This window comes from Passer montanus, unplaced genomic scaffold (genome assembly GCF_014805655.1).
Source record: "Passer montanus isolate IOZ18808 unplaced genomic scaffold, ASM1480565v1 scaffold21, whole genome shotgun sequence".
Lineage (NCBI taxonomy): Eukaryota > Metazoa > Chordata > Aves > Passeriformes > Passeridae > Passer > Passer montanus.
Genome location: NW_024366703.1, coordinates 562,502 through 574,900, shown reverse-complemented (window position 1 = coordinate 574,900; position 12,399 = coordinate 562,502). Strand labels below are relative to the sequence as shown.

General features: G+C 41.6%; 1 protein-coding gene across 9 annotated transcripts in view; it reads left to right on the top strand.

Annotated features, from left to right (window-relative positions):
• PAX2 (paired box 2) overlaps positions 1–11,961 on the top strand; it is a 95,514-nt gene extending 83,553 nt beyond the window's left edge. For 5 of the 9 annotated variants that reach the window (XM_039708772.1, XM_039708771.1, XM_039708775.1 and 2 more), the window contains 3 exons: positions 2,725–2,826; positions 8,669–8,755; positions 10,708–11,961. In XM_039708772.1, coding sequence (XP_039564706.1) covers positions 2,725–2,826; positions 8,669–8,755; positions 10,708–10,829 — 311 coding nt within the window. In that variant the 3' untranslated portion in view covers positions 10,830–11,961. Of the gene's footprint in view, positions 1–2,724; positions 2,827–8,668; positions 8,756–10,688 lie in introns of all 9 variants that reach the window. The other 4 variants (XM_039708777.1, XM_039708781.1, XM_039708776.1 and 1 more) reach the window with 1 other exon arrangement.
• Positions 11,962–12,399: the final 438 nt, after the last annotated feature.

The following is a 12,399-nucleotide window of genomic DNA, read 5'->3' as shown; positions in this document are numbered from 1 at the left end:
ATACGAATACTCAAGAAACATATCTTCTTCCTAACACTCAAGAAACATATCTTGCTTCTGCCTCCTTCATGGTCCTATATTATTTTTCTCTTTTGACTTAATATCCTTCCTTTGTCTTGTCACGTGACATTTCCATTTCTAAACCCCCACGTAGGAAAACAGCAAGTAACAGCAGGGAGAAGGCTTATGGTCATTAGACCATCTTGCTTCTACCTTACTGCAGCCAGTAAGAGCCTCTGAGTTCTGGGCACTTCCTAAGCCAAGAAGTGGTTCCAACAGTAGAGATATCTGGGGATATTGTTATATATGACCATCTTCTAGCCTGGAAGGCACTGTATTTCTTGAGAGGCAAATGCCTTAAGACTCTTATAGGGAATTAGACATGGGACAAAGTGTTCAAAAGCACAATGTCATAATGATTCAGGTGCTGTTCCTCACTCAGAAAGTTCTTGCAGGAAGAAGAAAGGCTGCAGTTGGAAGCATGTTATGAGCTAGCTTTGCCATAGCCCTGCAATACAAGAATTTAATAATCCTGCCTACCTTTTTGCAACGGAAGGGGCCTGTTTGTATGTAACAGCATTTTAAGAGTTTCTCTGTGGGACTCTTACTGATGTTACTGATGCAGTACTTGCTCGTTATCTTCTTTTTTCAAGACTGGGATTCTGACAAATGATCACTTCCCAACAAATTTTCCATGCTCAGTTTTGAACATCAACCTCTGTGTGCTCATGTCTGAATAAAAACACAGGGGGATATGTGCACACATCAAGTAGTAGAATGAGTGTATATGTGATCCCACCTGAATGAAAGTGTCAAAATGAATTAATTTTGCCTGCAGCTAGATAATGTTATCTCTGACTTTTCAGTGACACTGTTTTCTCACTCATCACTTGTTATTTCTCAGGTTAGTCAATAAATGAAACTAAAAGAACAAGAATTTTAAGCATAAAAGTTCCTTGCCTTAAACCAAAGTGAGAAAAAAATTACTACATCTACTAAGCGTTATTCATATGGTTTAACATACACCTACAAGTCACTGAAGGAATGATGGTGATAAAAGAGTAAAAGAGTGCTGAATATTAATCCCTGATACATTATGTATTTATTTTTATCAGTATTGGGGAGTGGCTGGAAAATGGCTCAGCTGTTGTCCAACAGGACATAAGCTAGGAACTTCAGCCACTGATAGGGAACCTCCTCTGGAAGAAAGAATGAACTTGCATTTCTGTTTTCTTGAGTAAATCACCTCAGTAATCCTTACTCGAGACCTGTGAAAGCAATGACACTGGTTTAGCCTACCTCATCCCAGAGAAACTTCCTCCCTTCAGGTTAATGTTCCATGCTTATTAGTTTTTGCTTTGCCTTGTAACTGTTAATTATTTCTGATTCCCAGCCAAGGTTCATGCTTGTTCCAGGGCCTGCTTTTATCAGTTATCATTCTGCTGGTAGTAGAGCTAAACCAATGCTTCTTCTTGCATTGGCATATCCCAGCATGGTTCCGGTGACTCCAGCGGTGTAAATGGGCTTTACTTAGCCAGTCACTCCTAAAGGTGAATCAGGCTCTTGCCAGGAGAGACAAAATTAAACAAAAGAACAACCAATAGCACAAACTTCTTGGTGAGCTATAGTTCACCTAGGGAATGTGAAAGGCTTTTGATGCCTGGAACAGGCTGACATCTCAGTAGGCAGTGTTGGAGGTTGAGCTGTAAATCTCTCAGCAGCTGTGGGGAAAAGATTATCTTAATTTATTTAGCTTTTTGTTTTGTTTTATTTTTCTTTGTTTGTTTTGTTTTGCTTTGGCTTGAAACTCCCAGCAGCTTCTGAGATTATTTTAGTTCATTTAAATGCAATAAGCACTAACAGCAAATGCCCTTCTGGCTGGCCCATTTTCAGGCTAACCAGTCCAAATGAGGAAATGCCTCTGGCATCAACCAAGAAACCCCCAGCTGCACTTCCTAAGAGAGGAAAAATAAACTGCAATCATACACCTAGTCCACACCCCTCTCTACTTCTTCGGAGATTAAAAGTTACCACCACTTAAAGTATTGCAAACAAAAACTTGTACCTGTGAAAAATGAAGTGAGACTCAAACTAATTTGCATGATGCTATTATTATATATAGTACACCAGCACCTGGAAGGAGTCCAACCATTATTGGTCTCATGCTAAGCTCTGTGCAAATGTACTCAAAGTGTGCTCTTGCACCAAAGAGTTTGCAGCACAAAAAGAAGCACAGAGAGGTAAAGTGACTTGCCTAAAACCATATGCAGGTGAATGGCAAAGGTGGGAAGAGAAACAGGCACAGAAAACTCTTGGATCACTTCCCAGTGCCTTGCATTGATCATGCCCTAAAGCAACATCACCATGGTTTTGGAACCACATCCACTGCATATAGACAGGACCTCAGCTACTCTGGCAATGAATATGCTGCCATTCTCTGTGCAGATCAGGGCCATTTTGATTTAGTTAAAATAGATCCAAAATCAAACCAAATTCTTTTGAGCCTCATCAAAGCTAAGTTTTAACATCCATCTTACAGTGTGAGATCAAAAGTGCCCCAATCTTCACCCAAAATTTTCAGTGGGTAGACAGAACTCATGTAAGAGAAAGCTGTGCAGTAGTTGCCTATCAAGTTGTATGACAGTGGGACAAGAGGTGATACCAAATCAATATTGAAAGATCTTATCTGTATTGATGACCTGTCCTGATTCTCTCCCTTTCCAGGTCGTGATATGGCAAGCACCACCTTGCCTGGCTACCCACCCCATGTTCCTCCAACTGGACAAGGCAGCTACCCAACATCAACTCTTGCAGGAATGGTTCCTGGTAAGTCAGCTGCCAGCCCTCGGTAATGGTGCACACATGTCTGAATGCTTACCAGCATTGTGAGAGCTTTCACAGCTGGCTTGGCTATTGCTTTGCTGACATGAAGAGCTATTTTTTCATAAAGAAACCATCAGGAGCCTATAACCAATGCAGCTAACAACCCTTTTTGTAATGTATCTCTTTCCCCCTAGTAACTGATTCACTGCTGCTATGGGCAGCTAGCTAGCTATAACCTGTGGCAATTAATTGGTAATTAATTAACCCTAGTATTCATTAACTAATGTAATTATTTTCCAATGACCCATGCAGATTATTATGTACTGCTCATGGCTCAAGATACTCACCTATCCACTAACTAAGGGTGACAACTCACCTTCTGTCTAAATCCATGGCCATCAAGCTGAAAATTATCAATGGCAATTTAATACCTACAGTATTTGAAGACCTACTGTCTATATAGCCTAAATTTACTAAAAACTCAGAAATTATTAACAGCATTTCACTAGAAACTAATTATTCACTCTTAGCAACCAACTACTTAACCGCCTCCTGTTTGTAAAATAGTGCCTTCAATCCAAGAAATTACCAACCTAATCCTACATCCAAAGACAAACTCTTTCTTTGATACCCAATGTTTTGGAGAAATACCTTATCTCAGCATATGTATACTCCCACTCTTTCAGCAGACAATTGAAGAGTTTATTACCTCAGGCTCTATTACCCACTCTCCTCTAATGACAGTTGTCCCCAGTAGATAAATGAAGAGGCAGGATTTTCTTTTCTCAGACATGGTAGCTCAGAACTCATCTGCCCACTGATTTCTGCTTTTTATGGCCCATGGTTGTGATCTGTGATGATTAAGTGGCAGGTACACAGCCCATTCTGCAGCCTCTGCTTCTGAAGAGATGAGTCCAGAACTGAAGCAGCAACAAGTTGAGGACAGAAAGCTCTTAAATTACCATCATCTGATTTGGCAGGGCTCACAAGGGGAAAGCCTAACTTAACCCTCACCCAGATCTCAGAACAGACAGCTAAATGAACATTAACATCAGTGAGGACAGTGAAAATATTGTTCTTAGGAAATGTTTTCAGGTGAAAGTCTTCACATCTTAAAGTGACAAATCATAGAATTGCCTGAGTTGAAAGGGACCTTAAAGGTCACCTAGTTCCAAACACCCTGTCATGGGTGGACATCTTTACAGGGTGTGCAAAGCCCATTCCAGCCTGACCTTGAACACTTTCAGGGACTGGGTATCCACAACTACTCAGGCAGCCTATTCTAGTGGCAAATTTTAGGGCATGTTCTACACTAAATTATTCAGGAAGGTGGTTTGGCTCCAGAATCAGACATGCCCTGAGACAATATAAAATCAATTAACACCTCCCACACAACTTCCCCCAGTAACAGAAGGTAAATTCAGTTGACAATATTTAAGATCATTTATGGTCAAAACTTACAGGAGGGCACAGCATATAAAAATTAATAATATCAAAATAGCTGGCTCTTTGAGTAAAAACTGTTCAGTGATTGCTACCCAAGTTTAATGTCCTCCTGACAAGGATGATGCTAACTTCTAAACTGGGACAAAAATTTTAAGACCACTAATATCAGGGGTCATTTATCTAAGAATAAGGTATTTCAGCTCCTTGATGTGGAGGCTGTATATAAGACAGTAGTGTCCAAAAAAAAAAAAACAACAAAAAAAAGCAACCAAAAACCAAAAAACAACCCAGAAATATTCCCTGAAAGAAAAGGAACAGAATTATACATTTTAAAAAAAAGTTGTTATACTTCAAAGTTAAGAAAATTATTCTGGTCAAATGGATATCTTCACATTAAATCTGATGTCAACATTTAATCAGAGGGAGTTTTTTTCCAGTAGCCTGCTTGGGTATCCTGCAGTAGTTACTGCATCTTTCAACAGAACACCAGATTCTGGCTGTTTCTGTCATACCCCACTGGTCAGACCCAGCCAGGAAGCCTTTTACTTCCTGTTTTCTAGTGTGACTGAAGCCAACAAGATGGAGATAAAGAGGTTTCCTGGGAAGAAACAGAAGATTTTGCTTTAATGGGTCACTCTGCAGATCTCTGCAGCCACTACTTTGTGTCGGGGCCAACAGGGGAAATATAAGGAAGGGCGTAAGAGTAGAGCAAGCCTGTATTGGTACTTTCTTGAAAGATCTCCCAGCCTTCATGTTGCAGCTAAGAAACATTTTAAGCCAGACTTCTTTCTATTAAATCCTTGGTAGGTTTGTCCTCTACAAATGTAAAAAATGTCTCCTGTGCCCATATAAGCCTTTAACATGCACAGAAACCTGTTGCAAGAAATTCTATAGCTAAACTACATATTTTGTGAAAACTATATCCCTTATTTTTTCTGAACCTGCCACCTGCTAGGCTCACTTCATGCCTCATCATTTCTGTATTAGAAGACTAAACCAATAAGATTTAAATACAGATACTGAGAAATAGTGTTAGTGAAGATTCCCTGAACACAGATTGCACAGAATATAGGCCTCCTGAGATCAATCCTCTGTGCTGACTTGCAACCTCTGTTAGGAGTCCAGTTTGAACAATCAAATACAATGATGCCAATGGTTTGTTATGTGGCCTCATGCAAAGAAAGTTCAGGAGCCAGTGCTTTAACTACACCCGAAACAAGAAGCCGGCAAGATGACTACTCAGGAAGTATCTCTGAGAAACATACTAACATGCAAACAAACCTATTGTCCAGATGTGAGAAAACATGGGAAGGAGGCTCTGTCTTCTTTTAACAAAGGTGCAGAGCTAAACACACGACTGTTCAGAAATCAGATTTCTAACCCATTCAAAATTTTGACTCCTCGATACTTGCTTTCATCTTGCATTGGTATGAGGAGTCAGAACCTTGCAATAGTTCAGTTTGCAAACATCACGATGAAACATTTCAATAACATCAACATGTTCTAGATGTCAAGACATATTAAAATAATGAAAGAACTGAAAGGAAATTAAATTAAATGAGAAAGGCAAAATGAAACAAAACAAGAAAGTTGAAACATAATACTTTGTTTCAATTTGCAATAACTTCAGAACTTTTCTTTCCAAAACTCTATTGAAGCTGACAAGCTTGAGCAAAACATTTCCATTTCAATGAGACAGCATTTTCCAGAGGAAAACTGTTTCTGAGAAGATTGCTTAACCAGTGCTAATCAAAGCTGCTATTTCCTACCCATGACAACCTTTCACTAGACTCACACAGTCTAAAGAAAAGCTTGTCTCCTGTAGCACTACATTCGTGCCACATGGGCAGCAAATGCAAATGCCCCTGAGGTTTATGCAAATGATGTGACAGGATACATATTCCTGCATTTGCCCTTCCTGTAACTTCAGGTCCCAGGCTGTAAACATGGACAAAGGCCAATGGTCCTGAGCACACACTTGGAAAAGCAGGGGTTAGTCACTCACAGACAGATGAATCAGGTCTTGGCTACACTTGACCTACATATCTGAGAGAAGTTTCCCACAAAGGTACAGAATACCTTTGATCCCTGTCTCAACTCTTCCTCTTTCCCAGAAAGGACATCAAGTTTCTGCAAACTGTTTTAGCGAAGTCAGCATCCACTGAAGGAACTGGAGTTTACACAGAGCAGTGCAGAGCCTGCAGAGGGCTGGGGACGGCAGCGGCAGGGAGTCGTTAAACAGAATCCAATGTTGATGAGGAAATTACACTTGTTTCATTAGTGATCGGGGAAGGCGATAGCTCAGTTCCTCTTGGTCACAGTTGAGCTCAAAAGCTCATTATCCTGCTGCATGCATGCTTTCACTCCTCGTCAATAAACACTGTTTCCAGTGGCTGCCCTCCCTCCTCCCTGCGCTCCATAGCTGTGGCTCTTTCTCCTGCGCTTAACCCATGCTTTAGCAACACTATAAACAGTTTAGGGTGTCAACTCAGCAGGGAGTGAGAGAAAAGTCTTGAAATATCAGAACAATTTCTCTCCATACAGTAAAGCTATGTCATATGAAGCACTTCAAAAGCAGAAATTTTCATGAGGATAGTTTTTCTTCTCCTTCTTTGGGAAGCAAACCAATTCCACCATATTCCACAGATAAGACAATTCAATAGAGAAAAATCTGTACTGTGCATCGGTCATCTTCACAAGTTTCACCTATTCCTTCCCAGCTAGTTGTCAGAATTTCCATGCAGGATGTTTCTAGCTATGAAATTATGCTGAGTTATCATCATTAAAACAGTAGTTAGCAAGATCTCTCAAAAAAAAATGAGGTTTTATACTGAAACTAAAAGCTACTGTGACTAATACCCTTGGATGATTATTTGGTTGGATTCATACTCATTTTTGCACTGACTACTTTGGTTATCACCCTGAGTACCTCAAAAAACCTTGCTGGAATGATTTTCCTCAAGTTTTAAGCAGTACAAATCCCCTAACTTGAACAGACTTCATTTCCACCATCTAAGAATCTGCGGTTTTAACAATCCAGGGAGAGGAGATTTGCAGAGATTATGCCATAATTAATTGACATTCTTTGGTAATTATATTACAGGCATCCATTCCATCTTGCATTACCTTCTTTTCCTGTTCCATGGTATCTAGCAAGGACTGCCAGGTGCTTCTCAAACACTTCTGTCGTAACAATTCCACCTCTGCCTTTGGGCAGACTAGAAGCTAATACCTACACTATTCTTCCCCTGCCTTTTAAGCACATAAGGCCTTTCAGACAGCCTTAATTGTCCACAGTTTGTTGATACTACATTAAATTGAGCTTATGATCAGATCATATAATGATTTTCCATAATAGAAGCATACATGTTTAAGTTTGGGGAGATTTGTTTATTTCGAATGCAGCACCAGACCCCTTTGGTTACCAAACACCCTGCACAGCCTTCTAAGAAACAAGGAGACTCAGCTCCTTCTGCACAATAAAACTGAATGTTTTAGAAGACTCTGCACCATTCAGATCTTGGTTCATAGTCTTACTAGGTCACAAAATTTGGAAGTATTTTGGTTTGGGCCCATTTTCCTAATGTGAAAAAGAGAGCTGTAGCACAACTTGTCGTTCAGATTCAGCACAGTACCTAAAGTGCTAATCATTAGAAAAACATTTTCCAGAGCTAGAATGCAGCAAGCTTTCTCTATAATTCACTAACTAAGCATAAAAGAGAGGTTAATCATGTATGAATCACTTTTCTGACTAATACCGTCATCCAGAGTAAGAAAGAAAGTGATTCATGTATTTTCCATTTTGTTTTGTATTTAGTCACAGCCAACTCAGAACATTTCCAAAAATGAATGATACTCTTCTCCACAAATATGCCATCACCCTCAGCACCCTAATAAAAAAATTTAGCAATACATATTGCTATCAACAGCACTGCTAGTTCCATAGAGTTTCTTGTGAGCTTGTCCCATTAACCTTCCATGCCTGTTGTCTTGACACTGCTGGAGAACCTTTGATGTTATTAATAAGAAAGCTGATAATTAAAGGCATAAAAGCTTGCATATGCTGTCCTACTGCAGCTTGAGAATTGGAAGACAGAAGGCAATAAAAAAAAGGGAAAAAACCCATCCCAATTAAATAATTTATTTGTATTAGTGAATTTTAACTGATTTCTTGATTGTGAAGAAGTCAATCTTGTGATGCTTAATGGTATGGGTAAGCAATTTTGCACTGAACAGGCACGGAAGTGTCTTGAAGGGAAGAGTTCCAGCTAAGCAAGGAAGCTACATACACCAGTTTTCCTGCTGGCAAATGGATTCAGCATGAACACTGTCCTGATGGAATAGCAGACATTAATCTTTATTCCTTACTATATTTCACACCTTCCTTGGTTTCTTCCAGGGAGCGAGTTCTCAGGGAATCCCTACAGCCACCCTCAGTACACGACCTACAACGAGGCCTGGCGGTTCAGCAACCCTGCATTACTAAGTGAGTACCTCTTTCCCACAGCACACCCCCAGCCTCGCGCTCCTTCTGTTTGTCTCTTTGTTTTCTTTTCTTTGTTCTCTTTGGGTTTTTGTTTGTTTGTTTGTTTCTGAAAAGTGGTTTCAAGTAGTTGGGCAGGTGAGAGGCCTTTTTCCTCACTCTCCAGTCCAGTTTGAAATGTACCTCATGCATATTTTGTATCGGTTCTGAAGCAGATTCCTCTTTCATGAGACAGTTCAGAACTCGAGTTCAGCTCTGGCTTCTCCGTGGGCTGCATCCACAGTTTATTCTAAATTATATCAAAAGTAAAAATTTAGGTTCTGCTACTCTTAGGCCACAAGCAGCAGACTTTCAAGGCCTGGTTAAAAAATCAGATAAGGTTTCATTCCTCTCCCAGGCTAAATCCAGAGTCAATTGTTGGGAAATCTTTAAATCCCATAGAATTTCTTCCTACTGGACCAGTTGGACTAATGTCTAGAGTGGGAGACAGGCTGTATCACAAGATTTATAATAGCCAGTAGAGTTCTCTTACAGGGATATATATCCATCTCCAGTCACTGATACGCTCAGAAAGAGTCAGGGTTTTTTTCAGTGGGGGAATAAACTCCTATGAGACTTTAGCTTTTAATACAACATTTCTTTGCAGGGGAATAGGAAGAGATTTATTATATGTAAAATAAATCAGTTGTGATTACCTATGTATTTACTGAGGTTTAACAACTGGATAATAGATGCACATTTTATTCCAGTGCTGTTAAACTTCAGTAAATGTGATCTTAATAATCAATCACAATTTAACACACATTCAATAACCATCTAAAGAGCTTTCATGCCAATTGTGACCCAAATCCCAATTAATAAAACACTGTAATTTTGTTTCATTTCTCCCCTACTGGTTTTAAAGTCACTTTGTCAGATGCACCCAGAACATCTGGCCCTGACACTTTATTTGTGGCTACAGATCAGGTGTGGCATATCGTGCTGCAATGTTTGTTGTGGTTTAGCCCCAGGCATTAGCCAAGCCCCACGCAGCCACTCATTCATTCCCCCACCAGGAGGATCAGGGAGAGAATTGGAAGGATAAGAACTAGAAAACTCCTGGGCTGAGATACAGACAGTTTAACAGGGAAAACAAAAGCCACACACATAAGCTCAGCACAACAAGGAATGAAGTCACTCCTTCCCGTGGGCAGGCAGGTGTTCAGCCATCCCCAGGAGAGCAGAGCCCCATTATGCACAATGGTTACTTGGGAAGACAAACAGTGTCACTCCAAACATCTCCTTTTCCTCCTTCCTTCCCTGCCCTCACATAGTGACCAGGATCTTTTCTGGTCTGGAATATCCCTTTGGCCAGTTCAGGTCATCTATCCCAGCTGTGTCTCCTCCCAGCCTCCCATGCACTCCCATGCACTCCCAGACTTCTCACTGCTGCATGGCAGTATGAGAAGCAAAAAAGCCTTGGCTTTGTGTAAGCCCTGTTCAGCAATAACAAAAACCCCTCTGTACTATCAACCCTGTGCTCAGTACAAATCCAAAACACAGCCACTTACCAGCCACTGTGAAGAAAACTAACTCTACCCAGCCAAGACCAGCTCAAATGCTCATGGGCTTACTTACTGATTGTCAGAGGATGCAAAAAGATCTCTTTCCCATAGAGGAAAGTCCTATCAAGAGGCCATGGTAGCATCTATCGACTGAAGTGTGGCCCTCAGTTGGCTTCCACTGATTGCCTTTCCCTAATCCCATTAGGAGCTCAGTCTCCAAGTTCTTTTGGTTCTTTTGCTTTTCTTTCTTTCTACCTTTCTTTTTGTTTTCAGTTGTCCTTAATTTCTTTTCTTAGTTTGATTGTTTCTGTTTTTTGTTTTGTTTTGGTTTTTTTTTTTGTTTACTGTTTGTCCTTTCAACCAGTCCATTCTTCTCCTGTGTTAACTTTCAGGTTCCCCTTATTATTATAGTGCCACATCCCGGGGCTCCGCACCTCCCACTGCTGCCGCTGCCTATGACCGCCACTAGTTACCATGGAAACCACATGAAACTGCAGGGCGACAGCTTAGGCCTCCACATTGTACCTGTCTGATCACCTCCCTCCATCCCTGGGAAGGGTGAAGAGACCTTCTCCGTTCCTCCACACAGTCCAGTTCCTTCCTCTTCGCCACGAAGGTGCCGGACCAAGCGCTCACCACATGAGACTGAGACCCCTTCGTTCCCCCTGCCCTCCGCCCCCGCCAGAAACAGCGTGCGGCCAAGTGGCTTCCCCTGCAGGAGCCCTCCAACACCCCTGGGTACAGCTCAGCCATGCAAAATCCCCTTGGCTTCCAGGACTCCAGGGGGACTGGGGAGGCATGCAGCTGGCAACCATTGCCTTACAGGACCCCTTTCTGGGAGCGGTAAGGGCCAGGGAAGCAGGGGAGAACGCCGCTTGTGAAACACTGTTCCCCAAAGATATACTCTTCTGTGGTGGACTCTTGAGTGTGTGTAACCTGTGATGCTCATCCTGTTTCCCTGGACAGAGGGAACAGTCTGGCTAGAGCAGAGATGGCAGCACCTGGCCCATCTGGCAAATGAAGAAAGGACCAAGTAAAGATCTGCACCCCATGAGGGTTCTCTGTGCACCTCATCCCACTTTCCAGCATGGACTCCCCCAGAGCTGGCTGCACCTCACGGGTGGTGACTTTGCAGGCCAGAGTTGGGAGGAACCTCAAACATACACCCACAATTTCTGTGACACACAATCAGCTCAGACAGGAGGATGGAGCAACATTTACAAACAAACCAACGAAATGAAGAAATATATAAATAGATCTATAAATATAACTGTGTTTTTATGCTTTGTCATGAAGGTCTGTAAAAAGGAACAAAAAAAATCCCCAATTTCTAAAAAAACCCAAGCAAACAAAATCAACAAAAAAACCAAAATAATAATTAAAAAACCCTACAAAAATAAAACTCCAAGTCCCATCTCCCCACCACCTGAATGGCAGACGAGTTCCTCTGACGTTTGATGCTCCTCTTTTCACTCTAGGGTTTTGTTTCCTTTCTCTTTTGCACTACAATGGGATGATGGTATTGGAGAGGATTGGATGCCAGCTCCACCCGGTCGCCTCCTCCTCCCCCTCCTTTCCCAAATCCTGTCTCTGGGGAGCAGTGTGGACAAGTCACATCTGACAAAGTTACCAAATGCATCAGTCGACAAAAAAAAAAAAAAAAAAGCACTCTGAGGCAACAAACGTTTTCCATGTCACTGGTTGGCAAACAAAGAAAACAAGCCCAGCTGCGCTCTCACTGTGCTGTGTGGTGGAAAGTGTGGGGCTTCATGTGGGCCCATCTGATTGCCCTCTGGACAGCTGAGACTGAGATGGACAAATTCAGGATTGGCTGGGATAATTGCTTGGTTCCCTAGTCCTTAGCCTTCAGTCCTTTTACCTTAAACTCTGTACCTGTGATGACTTCAATTCACCCACATCCCAACTTTTGCAATTTTAGATATGCCCAACACCCATTCTCCAGATCTCCACTGCTGGTGACAACCACCTCATTATCTGTGCCCGACACCTAATTTCCTAACCATTACAGCCCTGCTATATGGGCCCCCCTTCGATTCCCCATCCATCTGCTCATACACCTACTAATTTATAGGCCCCCATTCA